The 17,553-nt window shown below is 34.3% G+C and overlaps 1 protein-coding gene across 4 annotated transcripts in view; it reads right to left on the bottom strand.

The window, feature by feature from the left end:
- PDE4D (phosphodiesterase 4D) overlaps positions 1 to 17,553 on the bottom strand; it is a 353,290-nt gene that overhangs the window by 151,548 nt on the left and 184,189 nt on the right. The window contains exon 1 of one of the 4 annotated variants that reach the window (XM_056513779.1): positions 2,697 to 2,856. The exons of the other annotated variants lie outside the window; for them this stretch is intronic. Coding sequence (XP_056369754.1) covers positions 2,697 to 2,785 — 89 coding nt within the window. The 5' untranslated portion in view covers positions 2,786 to 2,856. Of the gene's footprint in view, positions 1 to 2,696; positions 2,857 to 17,553 lie in introns of those variants that run through there. 4 annotated transcript variants of the gene reach the window in all.

The following is a 17,553-nucleotide window of genomic DNA, read 5'->3' as shown; positions in this document are numbered from 1 at the left end:
TTCTTCAGAGGTTTCAGGAGGCTCTAAACCATAACTGTGCTGCTGTTATGATATAGTTTTCATAGTCACATCTAGTGCTGTTTTCCCAAGCAAATCTAAAAGCAGTAGGAAAACCATACCCCTATTTGCATTTCAGTAAGGGAGGTGTGCTTCAATTTAGAGAAACTCAAGACTTTAAAATGAAAGGAAAAAAAAGGAGCGGGGAAGAAAAATGGAATAGAGGTGAATTTATCTGTGTGTTCTGGAAACAAAATAAAGATGCACACTTTTTTTTGTAAAGGAGTAGAAGAATGTTCATCTTCCTGAGAATAGAGTGGGGCCACATCCCTACAAAACTAAACAACCCTCCTCCTCCAGCCTGCAAGAAGTTATGTAAATTGTGAAATGTTTTGGCAGTCTCCTGAGTCTCCTCTCTGCAAAGTGCTCACTCCTGGCCTTTGTTCTACATCTAATGCTATGAATATTTGCATTTCTAGTGTAGAGTAAATAATATTAGTATCTACCAGCTCTTTTAGTCTAGTTCTTTGTTTTTGTTAGGTTCAATTTGCTGAAGTTCTAAGATATGTTTTTTTGATGGGACAGCTGGAGTAAGAAGAGCTCTGACTGCATTGCATTCTGGCTCTTCCTAGAAAAATTGCATTGTTTCAAGGCATACCTTTCCCCTATTCTGGGAAAATTTGTATCAGCCTGGGTCTTTGGTTACCTTTTGAAAGCACTTCCTGATGAGCAAAGAAATTAAATTCACTATTTTGCTATAAGGTGCCATTTTTAATTTGCCTGTAAGGGAGATCAATGTATCGCAGAATCCTCCAGAAATTAAGTATGTAATGATAAATAATGATGGTTAGTTAATCAATTGATTATGAGTTTCTGGGTTTTCCCAGAATGTGTGAAAAAGAAATTTAAAATTATGGCAAACTTCACAGTTTAAATGGTTTGCTGAACAGTGATCATCATGGGATGCATGGACTGCACTATCAGATACACAGTTTTGGAAACCAAAGTCCTTTGACATCAAATGTTGGGTAACGTGAGCAGAACTGTCGGTTGACATAAACAAGGTTATTAAATTACATAAGCACTGAGTACCGTAAAATTTTGTAGTAGATTTCTAAATATAACCTACAGTGTGAATGGAGCCATGGCAGTGACATGGCAATATATATATATATATATATAAAGGATTTTTTTCTCCTCTTAGACACTTACAGTTAAATTAAATAGTAGCAAAGAATATGGATCAATTTCAGTGATGCAACTATGATGCTTTTTTAAAAAAAAATTATCTTCAACCTCATCCTAATTCTTAAAAGCTCCTGAAAAACAAACATGTAATACTCTAGGGTAGCAGAAAATTCATTCACACCTCCAGGTTTTTGATAGATGTTCCTGGATTTTTTCGTTTAATTAACAATTTTAAAGAATATTTTCACTTTGTTATATTGAAAAATTAGAAAATGTGCAATGTGCATAATAATGAAAATAATCAGATTCTATATTGACATGTTATATGAAACGTTTCTTTTTGCCTTTAAAGCATTGAGATAGATCAATTGATAGACAGATAGAAATAGAAATAGAAATAGATATAGACAAAGATATATTGATATAAATTTGTGAAAGAAATATAAGCAGCTTACTTGAAGCAAAAAATCCCCTATAATAAGATTTGTTAAGGGAATCCCAACTGAACTCTATGATCTAGTTTTGAACAGATACCGTATTTTTATTTTCTTTTCTACCTTTAACTGTTATTTTTTTCTTTTTGTCATAAACCTAACTCCCTCTGTATGAACAGATTAAGTTTTACAAAAGAAAATGCTGAGAGAAGTTGGACAGTACCTAGCCAGTTCTTTTTGACAAAATTCACCTATACAATGTTTAGTATCTGTAATCTTACATGAAGCATTTATCCTCTGAGGCATTTTGTATTTTGGCTGCATACAAATAAATTTGAATGTTTCATCAATTAAAAAGTTATGATTCAAATGATATGAAGTAAGCTTTTCAATTAATTATATACAAATGGGAGGTTCATAAGAATTTTTACATGAAAATACACGAATCTGTTATAAATAAATGTAGGGAAGTTGAAGAACAAATATTGGTTCAATTGCCAAAAGTAATGTGATAAATAATGGAAATCAAGCACTGCTAGTGCTATTTTAAAACAACTGTTTAGGAAAAAGTACAATCGGTGTGTTTTTCTCATTTGCTATACTTTCAGAAATGTTTAACACAAAAATAATTAACAAATATGATTTTACGGCAAAAGCTTCACAACTATGATTACTAATTCATGTTTGATATTCTATATCAGTGTGTCGTATTTTAATTAAATATGCTATAATAAGTACTGAGAATACTTAGAATTAATATTTTCATAAGAACACTGACACAAACCTTTTACCCCAACTCGGTTTGCCAAAAATATTCAAAGTTATAATTTACTTAAAAAGTGCAATTTCATACACTTCCATGATCATTTGCTCACAGTATTTTTTCTTACACAGAAACAATACCCTTTTTTCTGATATACCATGTTCAGAGAAACCTTTATAAGCTCAAGTCAGTCACGATTAATACAAGCCATTTCCAATTTTCTTATATTCTGTAATCCTCTAGAAGAATAAAACAGATCCACAGTTGCAACTATTACCACTGTCAATTGCACTCTAAGCCACCAGAAAAGATACCTGTAGGACTTCAAAAAGCGAAATCTCATCTTATTTCTTGGAGATGGACGAGGCATGTAGGCTCCGGAAGGATCCCACAGAAAGGCCATGGGAAAAGCTAATTCTAAAACTGTCTAATAAGTATATCCCTGAGAGGACACAGGACAGTAGTGCTGCAAGTGCCCCACACTAATCATGAAACACTTGTAACTGTGTAAGGGTACGTCCTTTTCCTACGGTATGCTTTGGCAGAGATGTGGCTGGCTGAGAGCACAGGCTAAAAGGATAACTGGGATTTCCTGCTGCGTGAGGCTTGCCCTTTGCATAAACATCTCCTATACTCAGGGTCTTATCGCATTATTCAAGTGAGAACTCTTATGGTAAACCCTTAGATAGTTACAGCAGCCGCTAAAGAGCACAGAACTCTGGAGCTAAGGGAGACCAGAAATAGCCAATGTTCTGATTATTCACTGCTGCCCAGACAAAATTCTTAACAGTCTGTTGAAAGTATTTTAAATATGGGTTATATTTGAACAACCTGTTCCAATTGACATCAGGCAGCTAAGAGTATGGAGGGGAAAAATAGCCAAATGAACAAAAAAACCTCCCCAAATTAAAATCTGCAGCATCGTTCAAAGTGTGCCCCCAGCACAGCAAGGAGCTAGTAAACAGGGAGTAAAACTGCTGCTGGAAACACGATTGCAAGTCCCTCAATTGCCTCTTTGTTTCATTCTTAACTCTTTTCAAGTGTGTCTTCCATCCTCATAGTTTCTTAAGAGAATCAATTTATAACATTAAGCAGCTTTCCTGAGAGGGCTTAATGATCTTCAAGAGATCAGCCACTCTAAGAAAGTGCGTCTCAGTCTGGTGGATGATTTTCAGGCCTCTCTGCAGCTTTTCCCAATGACATCACTCCTGCGCTGAATTACCACCAGTGATGATGAGAATTGAACTCAGTTCCTTGCTACCTGAGGTCATTTCAGTTCTTTTTGTTGTTTGTTTGGCTGGCTGGGTTTGCACTTCTTTTTGTTTTATTATTTATTTTTATTCATGCATCAACTCTTGCGTTGTTTCAGCCTACCTTTAGTAGTGCTAAAAGCAAGTGGCTCTCAACGTGGCTATGATCCCTCAACACTGGTAGGCAGAGTATTCTCCCCTTCCAGTGATCTTGAAATAAAATAAATTCAGATATTTTTATTCACAAGAAATGTGATCAAAAAGAAACTGAGTATTCAGCCACAGCAAGGTTAAAGATAAAAATTTAAAATTACTTAGTGTTTTACCAGAAAAGTTCAGAGATTTAGAAAAATAATTTCTAGGGATACATTATCCATCAATTATCTGATAAAATGTACTGTTTTCATGGTGAAGTGAACTGTGAGTAAGTACACTCTTCAAAAAGATTGTAAATGTACTATAACTGGCTATATTTTTCTCCTTGGAGGATCCATTTTTCTCCTTTTACACTGACAAATGTGCTAGAGCATCAACTGACAATATCTTCACAAATTAGTTTTCAATATGTGGGATTCATAGATGAAAACCTTGTGAAGGCAAAAAATAATTTTTTTTATTTGAGCAGTTAAAAGTATAGACTATATAATTGAAATAAAATAATGTAGCAACTAATTTTCAAAGGAATGGAATTGAAATCATTCCAACAATGGTTAGTAAGGTGCCTTCTGAATATTATAAACTATAGTCTTCTTCAAAATCATCATATCATTAAAGTCTGACTGATTAATAGATCACTTTAAGCATATTAGTTTGAATAATACTGAACATAAGTATTGCCAGGATCAATATTTCTCTTCTGGCAATAAAGTCAGGGTAGATTGCATTCTTAAAATTGCATCCTAAGTATCTTAATATTGCCAGGTATTACTCCTTTTCACATTCTGTTTCTACAAAGGATTTTGTACAATACATTAATGCAGCAGCAATAGTTGCCTTTTTATTTATTTTCATAAAGAAAACTGAACCAAATAATCTGAACACATGTATTGTGAGCTTTCTTTCCTCCCTGGTACCTTTCCTTCACTGTGGCACTAAATCTTCTAATGAAGGAAACCACAATAAGGTCATAGAAATAAGCTTCTTACAAGATTACTAAAGACTAAATTTATACCTTGATATCAAAACCACTTATTGTCACTGTGTAGTGGCATGCAGTAAATCACTGTACCAAAACATGCCACAGTGCTTATAGAAATTCAAGGAAATGAAGGAACAAATAAGTCTAACACACCTTGAATTTTACAGAGAAGTTGCTAGACTATTCCAGCCATTTCCCTTTTCTTTCAGACCAAAACAAAACATTTCTAGAAACAGTCAAATAACATAAAATAATTTGACATAAAATTGCTGCTTTTTAGAATTTTTTAAACAGCTCAATTGTGTGATTAAACAAATACATAGTTTTATATAAAAGAGGTATAATCAATATTGCATTCAGTGACAATCCATACCTCTTACAGAAATGAATACTGTAATAAACAAATATGGTGCCATATCATTGACATTCCATGCAGTTTTGTGATTTCAACTTTTCCTCTGTATTTTTTGACAGATAGTGGGATTTCAGCCCCACACTCCTAGCTGGTCAATGGTACTCCTGTAGTGTGCTATGATGGCTTCAGGTCACAAAAGGTGAATTTTTAGAAACATTTTCACTATTCTCCCATATATATCAACTGCTACTTTATACAGAAAAGTTTCATAAAAATAAATAAATAACAAAACAATATTTAGCATCATTAAAAATTTGAAACTTAAAGTAGTAATAAGCACATAAACCCACAAGAAATTAGACCTTATTTTGGTCAGTTGAAGTCAGGTAAGAGTAAAACCTCCTGTAAGCAACTAGGTCTGATCATAAGCATAAATACCCTCACAGACATGGCATACTTTCTATTTTGACAGATGAAGTAGTGGTAAATGTAAGGAGCCGAAGGAAAAAAACTATGAGGATACTTTGAAGCTGAGGGCTTTCTTGCATCCTCCCTGTGTGGCTCCTGCACAGACGTGCTCCTTCTCTGGGCAGCCTTCCCAAAACCTGTATCCTCTGTGTGATTCTATTGTATGCAGAGTTTACTTTGAGAAAAAGGATGTTACAGTTCCTATTGTGACAATAGCAACAGCATGGCTGAGTTGGGATATACTGGTCAAAATAAAAGAAGGAACTGCATAGACAGTTGGAGCTGGGGTGGGTGACACAGGAAGAGTATAGAGATGGATTATTTAGGATGGGGTCAGAAAGGCCAAGGCAAAGCTGGAGCTGAACTTGGCAAAGAACACAAAAACACCAAGAAGGGCTTCTGTGGGTGTGTTAACCAGAAAAGGAAGGTGAAAGGAGGAGTAATGGCCCCTGTTGAACAAGGCTGTAAAACTGTTAACAAGGATGAGGAAAAGGCTGAGGTACTCAACAATATTTTTGCCTCAGGCTTCAGTGATAGCCTCTCTTTGCACATTTCTCAAGTGGATGGACAGTAGGATGGGGTCTCAGGGAGCAAAGTCCCTCCCACTGTAAGTAAAGATCAGGCTTGTGACCACCTGAAGAACCTGAATGTGCATAAGTCAATGGGACCTGGTGAGATGCAGCCCAGAGTCCTGAGGGAAATGGCAGCTGTAGGTGCCAAACCACTCTCCATGATGTTTGAAAAGTTATGGCAGGGAACTGAAATCCCAGGAGACTGGAAAAGCAGAGACATTGTACCCATATTTTAAAAGCAGAAACATTGTACCCATATTTTAAAAGGGTGAAAAGAAGGACTCAAAGTATCAGTCAGCCAGCACAGGAATGACATGGACTTGTGGGAGCAAGTTCAGAGGTCACAAGGATAATAAGAGGGATGAAACATATCTCCTGTGAGGAAAGACTGAGACAATTGTATATATTCACCTTGGAAAAGAGAAGGTTTTGGGGTGACCTGAAGGGAGCTACAAAGAAGACACCATTCACAAGAGGCAAGGGGGGAGTAGGTTTAGAGGAGGTATCAGGGGGAAGTGAGGGTGGGGCAGCAGTGGAACAGCTTGACCAGAAAAGCTGTGGATGCCACATCTCTGGAAGTCTTCAAAGCCAGACTGGATGGAGCTCTGACCAAACTGATCTAATGGAGGTGTCTCTGGCAATCCAGAGGGTTCAGAAATTTAACATCCCTTCAAACTCAAATAATTCTATATTTCTGTGGTTCTATGATATAAACTCTGTCGTGTTGTTTAAAAAATTCTTATTTATCAACAACTGGAAACTCAGAAAGAATTCAAACCGAGGTCGTTACAACAGGCAGGATGGTTTACATTAGCATACAGCATTTTACAGATGCTTCTCAGAGTCATTTCTGTTTTCAAACATTGCCTCATGGTTTAGTCAGACACCTACAAACAAAATGCCACTAAATTTTGTACAGCTAGTATCAAATATCTACCCACTACTTCAAAGATATATCTTGCACAATTCAAATTATAAAACATTTAATAATATTAATATAAATTTTGTCATGGACAAGATATTTTCCCACCTTTTTTTCTTTCTGTCTTGACATCAAGACAACTGAAACACAACCTTCAAAACAAGAATTAGGAGGAAACAATTTGAAGATAAGATGAAATTGCATTCTAATTTTCCACCTTAGAATGATAGTTTTTAGTTTCACATAGGGATATCTCAATAAAAATTTATGCTGGATAGCTAAACATATGTAAGGCCCAGAATGAAATTATCTTCCAGATTTCATTTAGTTTATAGATAACTTCAAGCTTATTTAAAAAAAAAAATTCTTCTAGCTTCCATTTTTTACGTTATTCCTGTTCAGAATATTATAATTCATTACAGAGATATTTTCCTTTGTAATAAGTATCCTGAAATTTGAAGTATTCCTTTTTCACTTGAAAAAGAAACCCAAAAAGGGTCTCCTTAAACAAAAAAATCTTAGCCATATGTGATTGAATTGTAGACTGAAAACCTGAACTTTCAACCCCCTCAAAAGGCGAGCAGACTTCCTTCAGTCTTTCATTTTTTCCATCACCCTGATCTATTCTAGGGAGTCTGATAGGACTTGGACCTTTTAAAGCATGCAATGCAAAATAAATCACAAGTTATTTTGTTTGGGATGAGGTATTAAGAAAAAGACATGTTCTCTCCGTGTTTTGTTAAGTTTAATAGTCTCTTTGCACTGCAAATGCTTTCTGATTATTATTGCTTATCATCCCTTCTTAGCTTTAGAGCTTAATCCAACAGTATCTGTGCCTGTGAAAAAAATCTGGCTAAAATATTTCTGTAAGATTTTTTTAATTGAACAATGGTTTCTGAAGTGGTTGGTAGTAATGACACTAGTCTTGTGATTTGAGCACCCATAAAAATGCTCTGCTAAGATTTTTTTGTGATTTATAAAGAGTCAGCATATCCTGTAGCCCTTCTGTCAAGAGGGTTTCTTCTATATCTAACCTACTTCATTTGTGAATTTCAAATAATTTTAATTATCTCCCAGATTACTACTAAATTATTACACTAAAGGGTTAAAAATTATGTAGAAGGAGGTCATACAAAGATGCATACACAAGCATGCACGTACACACATTCATTTTGCAATTAGGAAATATATATAATAATTCTGCAAACATCATGAAATATCTGAGTTTTGCTTTTTACTTTTATAATAATGTATTTTTTGATAGTGCTAGTTTTACAGATACATGTAAGAGATACATGTTATAAAGAGTTTTGTTTCATCAGTTGTTAACTATTTGTGGCCTCTCATTTATTTATTTTGTGGAAATAATTGTAAATAGTGATTACCAATTTAAAGTGAGAGGAAGTTTAATGCTCTTGTCATTGTCACCAGAGTCGTTTGATGAAGCTCTCACTCAGAAAGTAAAATGACCGTGTCTGTGCTGGAAGCAAATCACATGAATAGATAAGTGCATGAAGGATTTAAAAAGTGTGAAATTCTTTCCTACAGATTAAACTACTAATATTGGAGAGCAAGAAGAGAGATGTCAGAAACGTACCAGCCTAAACAGATAGCTCTTCCATTAGTCATGCATACAGGCACTACCTACCATAGGTGACAGATATCATCAAGAAGGGAATGTTAGAATGAAAACCAGGAGAGACCTGAGCTCAGAAATAAGTTCCTTTAATAATGAAGTTGCTAAGCCATGCAGTAATGTTAAGACTATTGAATTATGTCTAGCAGAGTTTTTATGAAATTCACACAAGCAGCTTTTATTGAGCAAGGTTTTTGTCTGAGTTTCTCTTAAAAACTCCTGCAGCCTGTGTAAACACATTATTTCTGGTACACACTATTCTGGTTATCTATGGACATTATACAAGTGAATTATCTTCAACTTACAGAGTTATAAACTACAGAATTCTGTAAAAAACACAATAGAAAGTTTTGGTTTTTTTTTTTAATGGTGGCTAGATAAAATGTGTCATAGAAATGCAGTGACTCCCAGTAATTTTCCAATAATTTTATTTTATTTATTAAATCCATATTTACTAAAAAATGTTTTATATAAGAAATGTGTGTTGTAGTCATTGCTCTTTAAATCACTGCTGAAATCAAAGCTTTTCTATTTATCTGTTCTTTCAAAGGATGCTGATAAACTTCAAGGACAAATGGTGTCTCTAGAACTACTGAGGAACCTAATTTTAGTACAAATGAAATTGAAGAGCTTGTGCAAACGATTACCAGGCACCTTTGACTCATGTTTGGAGCTGGCTTATTGAAAGGGGATTTCACAGATAAACAAAATGTATATTCAGCAAATTACCTAAGAAGCCTTTCAGTTTTTCTTTGATTCCTCAAAGGTCTGTTAGAGAATTATAATCATCCCTTGCCCTGAAGACTTAAAATCCTATGTTTTTAGTGGGATTTCAAGAACTGTTTGGCAGCAACATATTCAACTTCTAGGTGACTGCAACAGAAGCAGCATCAGAGTCACTTAGATCAGAGCTAATTTGAGAAGTGCCTTAGGACAAGGGCAAAAAATGGGACAGCTCTGGACAGTGCTGTAATGCAAAAGAAACAAGCTTAGTTTATAGTCTACTTTTCATTTCTATTCATATATTTATGTTCAGCAAATACTGTTTACTGTTAACACATATAAGAAATTCTAAGTGATTAATTATTAATTAAGTGATTTTTTTGTAAAGGTGGAAATAAAGATCCTACTTCAATGCCTGAGCAGTAGAAGATAGAATTAGCTGACAGCAAGACTTAGGAAATCTGAGTCTTAAAGTCTGTGCAACTTAAATTCCTGTTTGTCTGAGTGACAGTGAAAAAGCATGGATCAATTCTGCTGCTCAGAGAGGTGCATCCATCTGTCTTTTAAAGATGATGAACAACATTTATAAGTAAATTCTTAAACAAATTCTTTGTCTTATTCATCAGTCTTACTCAGAAGAAAAGAACAATTAGAGAAAAGGCATTAGGGCTGCCCAGGACAGACTTTTTAGAGAATTAGCAAACCATGGTTTACTTTTGGTTTTCAAGAAAATATAGCCTCTGAGTATGAGTAGAGTGAATTGGTAGTCTACATGGCTAAATTCTGGAAAATCCCAGAAGCAGTGCAAGGAAAAAGTGGAGATAACTCTTGTCTACAAACCTAAAAATTGATTCAAAATTCAAACTTTCCTGGTATTGTTAAAGGCTTAAAGGAACAAATTGACTTAAACATTTTAAAAATTTAATATTTAAAGAGAAGTTTAAATTAAGTGCTCAAGAGAACACTTTGGGCATCTATTTTGTGTGTTTCAACAATTTATTAAAATGAAAATTATCCCTATGTAAATAAGTAATTTTTCATGCAGTGAAAATGGAAGCTGAAGTAGGGAATTTAGATGTTTTAACCTAAACCTAAAAGCTTATCAGTACCTGAACTGGGACCAGAATCTTGCTTAACATATGCCTCTAATGTATAATAATAATTCATAATGTACAGTAATGTAAATGTAATAAATTTAATTTTGAAACAAGGAATTATATTGCAGGTTAGAAAAAGTATATATTTAGTTTTTTATAATTTTTCATCATATTTATTTCCATTCAATTTCTACTTTAGCATATTAAAATTAAGATAATTATATTTATAATTATTTCCTTTAGCTCTACTAACTTATTTAATTGCACAGTCATAACACAAGAATTACTATATTAGATGATAAGAACAGCTTATTTAGATTTTATAGTGAAAGTCATATCATAAAGTTCCTAGCATAAATCATGAAAATTAACTTAAGAAAAGAATGAAAGAAGTAATGCTTGGCATTGCAAGTTACCCTAAAAACTAAACAGATGGGAAAGTAATATCAGACTGTTTGTTACTGCAGGTGACTGAAGAAAATTCATTAGTAAGAATTTACTGAAATATTTGTGACAGAAATTTTAAATTTCACATTGAGAGCACACCAAAACTACATATAAAGTCATGAAGATAACAAGCTGCATGGTCTAGGAGCACCTGCTCCAGGTGACCCAGCCTGACCAAGGGGGTTGGACTAAAGGATTTCCAGAGGTGCCTTCCAGCCTGAGAGATTCTGTGATGCTGTAAAGCAGTCCCACTTTTAGTAGGTTTTGACATCGTGAAAGTGATGGGATTTCAGAAGTGCTTCAACATGCTTGCAAAGCATTTCTCCCTCTGTAGAAACACGCTTTCATGCCCTCTGGTGTTCAATAAAATGAAAATCATTGCTCTCAGAAAAATTACTTCTAAAATCATAATACATCCATAGCCATGTAATTTTCTTCCTTTGGAGGGATTTGTTCAGCTAGCTGCCACCACATGTGTCTGTGTGGGGAGCTCAGCTGATCTTTAAGCTAAAATGACTATTTTGACCAGCTGACTCCTGCCTGCAGTGGCTCCACCACCTCTCACACATGCACAGACCACATCTTCATTTAGAGGGTTGTCCTAAACTGGAGCAAGTTCCTTACCTGGATTCTTAAGGGCTAAAAACCCCCAGAAAACAGGAGTGGGAAAATGTTTTTGAGGACAGCACAATTCCCAACATTTAAAAATGTGAGCTGTGCAAAATTCAAAGTGAGTAACATAATATTCAATCTCAACACTATGTGACTGTAAGGTAGAAGCAGTAACAAAAAATCCAATTTAAAGATGATTGCAGCAGCAAGGCTGACATATACCTCTCTTCCTAGTAGGTGGGGTAGAAATACATTTTTTTCTTAAAAAGGAAAAAGCAGCTACCATCTGTACTTTACTTACTTACTTACTTCTTCAATATGTGAAATTGTGAGGAATATTGAGATTATTTCCAACACACAACTCCCATACCAACTGCTGACATCCATGCCCAGAATGAATTATAAATTAAAATTTAATTCAGCCGTTTGGGAATAAATCCACCAGTACAAGTTTGTGTTCATTACGAAATGATCAAATCCCAAGTGTACAAAAAGCAGAAACCATATATTATTTTTGAGCTATTGACATGGCTCAGAGTTTGCTGGTGTCCTGCTTAAGGGCAGCTCTTTGTCACTGGCCACTTGATGTCCTCGTGCATACAGCACTCCTGGCCCAGCAGGAAGGGACACACTGGCACCTGCCAGTTCCACCAAAGAAACTTATTATTTCAACAGCCAGGGCTATATCTTTATGTATACTTAAAAATAGATATGTATTGTATATGTATATATATATATATATCTTATACGTATATGTGTGTATATATGTATATATGTATATACGTATATCTTCATATACACTTAAAAAACCCCCAACCAACCCCTAAGAATTTCACTTGCCATGAAAAAATCAATCTGAACCCAAAATCTCTTCAGTATTAATAGTCCTCCATCCTGTCTGTTGATAAAAAATTAATGGAAATTGAAGATTAATTCTAAGCAAAAAAAATTCCTTTTTAAATACAGATTCCCTAATAAAGACAGTGAAAACATCTTTTCCTCTCAGACCCTGACAGAATTGAAAGAAAATGCTGATTTCCTTCTAGCCCATAAATTTTTAAATGGTTCTTTTGGTAATGTAAATAGGAAAAGAGCTATCAACATTTACCAAGATATGAGGTTGCAAGACACAGACTCCTGAAGAGAATTAAGATACAGCTGCTCATCCACAAAAATTTCCTTTCTCATGAACATGTGAATAATAGATTTATATAAGGTCTTCTACCCCAAGAATTAGACTAGAAGTAGAAAAAAGATCCAAACAGACTTTTTAAAAATTCTTTTCAGAAAGAAAATATTAAAAGCTATCAATGAGAACACATGAAAAATTAGCAGCAGACATTCCCCAAACAGATAAATGCAGTGATGGTACCTTTAGATAACCTTTGTAAAAAAGTTATTTACCAAGTGCTTTTTTCACATTACATTTCAGGTTATAAACCAGATTAGATTATCTTGCACTATGCTGTCTTTTACTCATTTGTACAGCAGAAGGTGACTGTTTAGTAAATGTGTTTCTTAGTTTCACACATGAAATTATAGAGAATGCAGTGTGTGTGTGTGTGCCTGTAGAAGCAGACAAAGCTCTTTGCTCAGAAGCAAAACAGTAATATTTTTCATGAGAAGCCAAGGCCCAAGAGAAGAGCCAGGTGCCAGTCCTGGAGTCAGGTGCATCTAGCCAAAAGTTTGAGTATGCAGGAGATCTAACTAAAGCCACAGGAAAGGAGAATAAACAGGATTCACACAGATTGATGTAGTACTCCGAGAAAATAAGGAAAGATGGAAATCTACCAGAAGAACTGTAAAACCAGGTTGGAGTTAGCAGACAAGGAAGGAATAAGAGATGTTTTAAGAAGCACAAAGATGACAGAGGAAATATGACTGAAGAAACCTCTGGTTTCAGATTCAAATAAATTTTTGGGGAAGGGAGGATGTAATTTCTAGTCTAAAACACTTTTACCCCCGTTTTTTTTCTTTCTTTCCAATTCCTGGGAGAAACTGCTTCATTACCATATACATGTTTTTGGTGAGAGAAGAATTATGTATGTCAACCATTTTCAGCCAAAAATTATTTTCCTCTTATACCAAGTCTTGGTGAAAGCCCATACAAAAATCTAAGCTTTTCTCCCAGACTTGAAATATTTTACATGACTTTGGCTGCATACCTTGGGAATCTGTGCTAGGCTTTTATAGGTGCATTAACTAGTAGAGAAAATGTATTCATGCTAAAAATAGAAATTTGGAACGAAATTACCATAGTACTTTTAAGAGATCAAGTTAAAAGAAATACACATCTGAGATTTCCTAGAAGTGATTATTAACTTGGTTTCATAGCAGTATTTTTTTTCTTTATTTGCAGGTCTAAGTCAGCACTTCTGTTGCTCAATATTATCAGTATTCTCAAATTATGTAGAAATTGTGATTATACATTGTATTGCAAGATTACATTTGATTTGAACGTTGAATATTATGCTGATTTGCAAAATTTGTTGCCAGTACACTAAAACATTTTTATCAACTTCACAGTTCTGGAGAAAAGAAAATATTTAGTTGAATGAATAAAGACATTTTGGAAATTTGTTCAATGTTATTTCTGTAAATTGATAGTTGACTGTAACAGATGAAGCTGAATCATCAGTCAACCATGGCTGAAACTAGGAAATACAGCTGTAGAATACATTTATTTTAATGTCTATTATGCTGGTAAGAAATCTTCAAGACATTCTACCATTTCTGATCAAATTTTAACTCAATATAGGTAATTTAGTATCACTTCATAATTTTATCTGCTTTACAATAAAGACTTTGCTGATTGTTAATGTTTCTCCTCTCTTTATTACTTTGTCAATATTTCCCCTCATTAGAAGTCCAGATATTTCAAATATTTTCAACCATAAACTTTTCTGATGGATTTGCTCTAAGAATCAGTTGAAATGCATCTGATAAATTGGATATAAGTGAAAAAAAAAGTGATTTTTATAAAATACTAGTTTTTTCTGTCTGTAGAGCTACCTTTCCAAGGCTCAGACAGATTAACTGTGTCTGTCTATTCTGTGTATTCACTGCCTTTTTCTGATAAAAATCCCACACCAAACAATTTCTCAATACTGTTGGTATTTTGGCAGTGTCATGGACTATCCTGCCCATCTGACATCAGACAGGCAATGTCACCACCAGAATAGGTGCAAGGTGCCTGGCTTACCTCTTATTATCTTATTCTGGTCCTTTGAAAACTAAAGACACTACTGATTGAAGTTTATCCCATGAACTCTGCTGAGTTTTCCTCTCTAGTTTTAAGAGTTGAAGTTCCATCTTGCCCTAAAATCATTGCACAGTGATATTGGTACAGCCATTATTTGACAAGAATAATATTTTTCCACTAACTTCAAAGTAAAAGACAAAATGAAACACTGCCAATTAAGTATTAACATGGCAAAAACCTTCTAATATTTCTCACAACATCCTGCAAAGAAGCAACATTTTCTTCACAGGGATGTTCATCCTGATTTGAGGGCAACAATAAGTTTTGAAGTAGATAATGTGTCTAGTATTTAAATAAGATAAATGAATTGTGTAATCATTTTTTAATTATCTTTTAAATAAGATTACCTTATTTATTCAAGAGCAGCTGTTAGGAGAGTAGAAAGAGTGCCCTGGCATTTCAAATTCAAAATGTACCTATGTTTTTCTATGTGATGCACCTGCTATGGTCTGGTAACTATGACTGATATTAAGCCTTCTATTTTAACAAAAATATTACAGTCCCTATCAGCAAAACTTCTTATGTAAATCCAATAATACACATTATTTTTTTAACATAATTGCCTCCACTCATAATTACATTTAACAATTTAATTATATGTTCATGAAGACGCACAATGCAAGACATTTAATTTAAAAAACCTCAAACCAGGACAAGAAAAAATTACTTTGTTTCCAGGATTCCAATTCAATACACATTTAAGTTTAATACGGTATCTCAGAAATGTTAACAATTGGCTTCTGTGAAGGGAAGAGAACATTGGAGCCACTTGATGTTGAAAGTCTAATTTCTAGCTTTTTAATCCAAAATGTTTTGCATGACTTTGTTTTAGACCCTTGGGATTATGTAGCCTGCTGTGTAGCAGAATGCTTTTCACTTAATAAGAGCAACTATATAACTCACATATGACATTGGCCACTTAGATTTATGTAATTGCTGCCTTTGTGACAAAACTGCCTATCACATGACAGAATGAAAAAAATGGTAATTCTGTACTCTTCTGGTGACTGTGTTGTGAAATTTATTGGGCAAAATGGAGAATTCCTTATTCCGTGTCCACAATAAACACACATGTATTGGCACGGTCTCAACAAGCCTGGATTCAAAAATCTTCAACAGAATTGGATTAAACAAACTCTTCCTTGTCATTTGAGGTCTCTTATCAGTTACAAGGGGGAAATACAGAGAACTCTTGTTTTCTACTAGCCCTTTTATTAATCCAATCCTGACTGTTTATCCAATTAATATTAGTAATCCAGTTAATATTTGTTAAATTTTTCTGCTAGCTTATATTGCTTAAAAAGTATTCACCTGTCTTTATTTCAAGCAGCTAAGATGCAAAGAGGACTTCTTGTGTTAAAAGAGCACCCTTAGAATTAGAACATGTATGAACACAATTAGCAATATTTTCAATTATAAATAGCTGTTTCAATTACAGAATACCTATTCTTGAAGAAACTTGCAACTATCCTTCTCTAGCTGTTATTAGCCTCTTACTGCTAGCTTCAGACCATTAGACTCCTCCTTACTTCTTCTTTCCTACTTGAGTAACTTTAAACATCTCTTTAGTCCTCCTTGCAAGCTCCCTTACTGATGGCTTCTACAAATCCCTCTTTAATCAGAGCCACAGATATACAGGAAATATTTCAGTAACTCACAATTTATGGTGAAAATAACTGCTTTCATTGGTCGGCTGGCCACAGATCTCCTAATGTGTCTCAGAATGCAGCCTGTTTTGCTCATGGTGAAAGTGTGTTATTAGCTCATATTCAACCAAAAATCTCCAGGTCCATCAGAATCTCTAGGTGCTTTTCAGTAGAATTCCCAGTTAGCTATTCACTCTCTGGGTTTTTCTGACCCAGCACCACATGTTTCTCCTTATTGAACTTCACAAGGTTAGTTCAATCCTCCTGTCAGTCACATCACATGAATTGCTGACATTTGTCATGTTGGTCACTTTCCTTTTGCCCCCACAAATCAAAATGCATCCTGGATGTGCTTTGCTTGTTTTGGAATACATATGGTCTTACCTTTATTTAATTCTTTAAATCCTAAAAGCTATTTATCCAACAAGTGGAGTCTGAATTTAAATACTGAATATTTAAAAGTTATTAATTATTTAGTGCTGTATTTTATGCTATTTCTAAATTATTTTGAATTGAAAGACTAAAAGAAAAAGTTCAAGTGAACTTCTGATTAATAAACAAGTAGTGAATCAATTTTTCTGCATTGATAAAGTCAGATTAAAAGTTGTTTAATCCTTCAAATACGTACACATGTATTGGCAACAATCCATATTTCATATGTGCATTTAAACCAGCAACTCTAAACTATGCATAATCATTTTTCATTCTTAAAAATGAAACTTCTGTCTTCAAGGATAATTCTGTGATCACCAAACTTACCTCTTTTAGTAAATAGGATCTCAGGAACTTGAACACTCTCACAGCATCATTTCAATCTCAATATGGACCCTTTTTGCAGCAGTCACTATACACACACAAAGCAAATGCAGTAAGCTTCCACTTCATAAAATTGAAATTACAGGATATTATTCTATCAAATTTTTAAAAATGTTGACTTCTCATCTGGTGTTTTACATTGTTTCTGGTAACTCCAGAAACTGTTCTAGATAGCTTTACTTGTTCCTATTGCAATGATGGAGGATGAAAAAATCTATTTTTTTAAC

This window comes from Oenanthe melanoleuca, chromosome Z (genome assembly GCF_029582105.1).
Source record: "Oenanthe melanoleuca isolate GR-GAL-2019-014 chromosome Z, OMel1.0, whole genome shotgun sequence".
Lineage (NCBI taxonomy): Eukaryota > Metazoa > Chordata > Aves > Passeriformes > Muscicapidae > Oenanthe > Oenanthe melanoleuca.
This window is presented reverse-complemented; position numbering and strand designations above follow the sequence as displayed.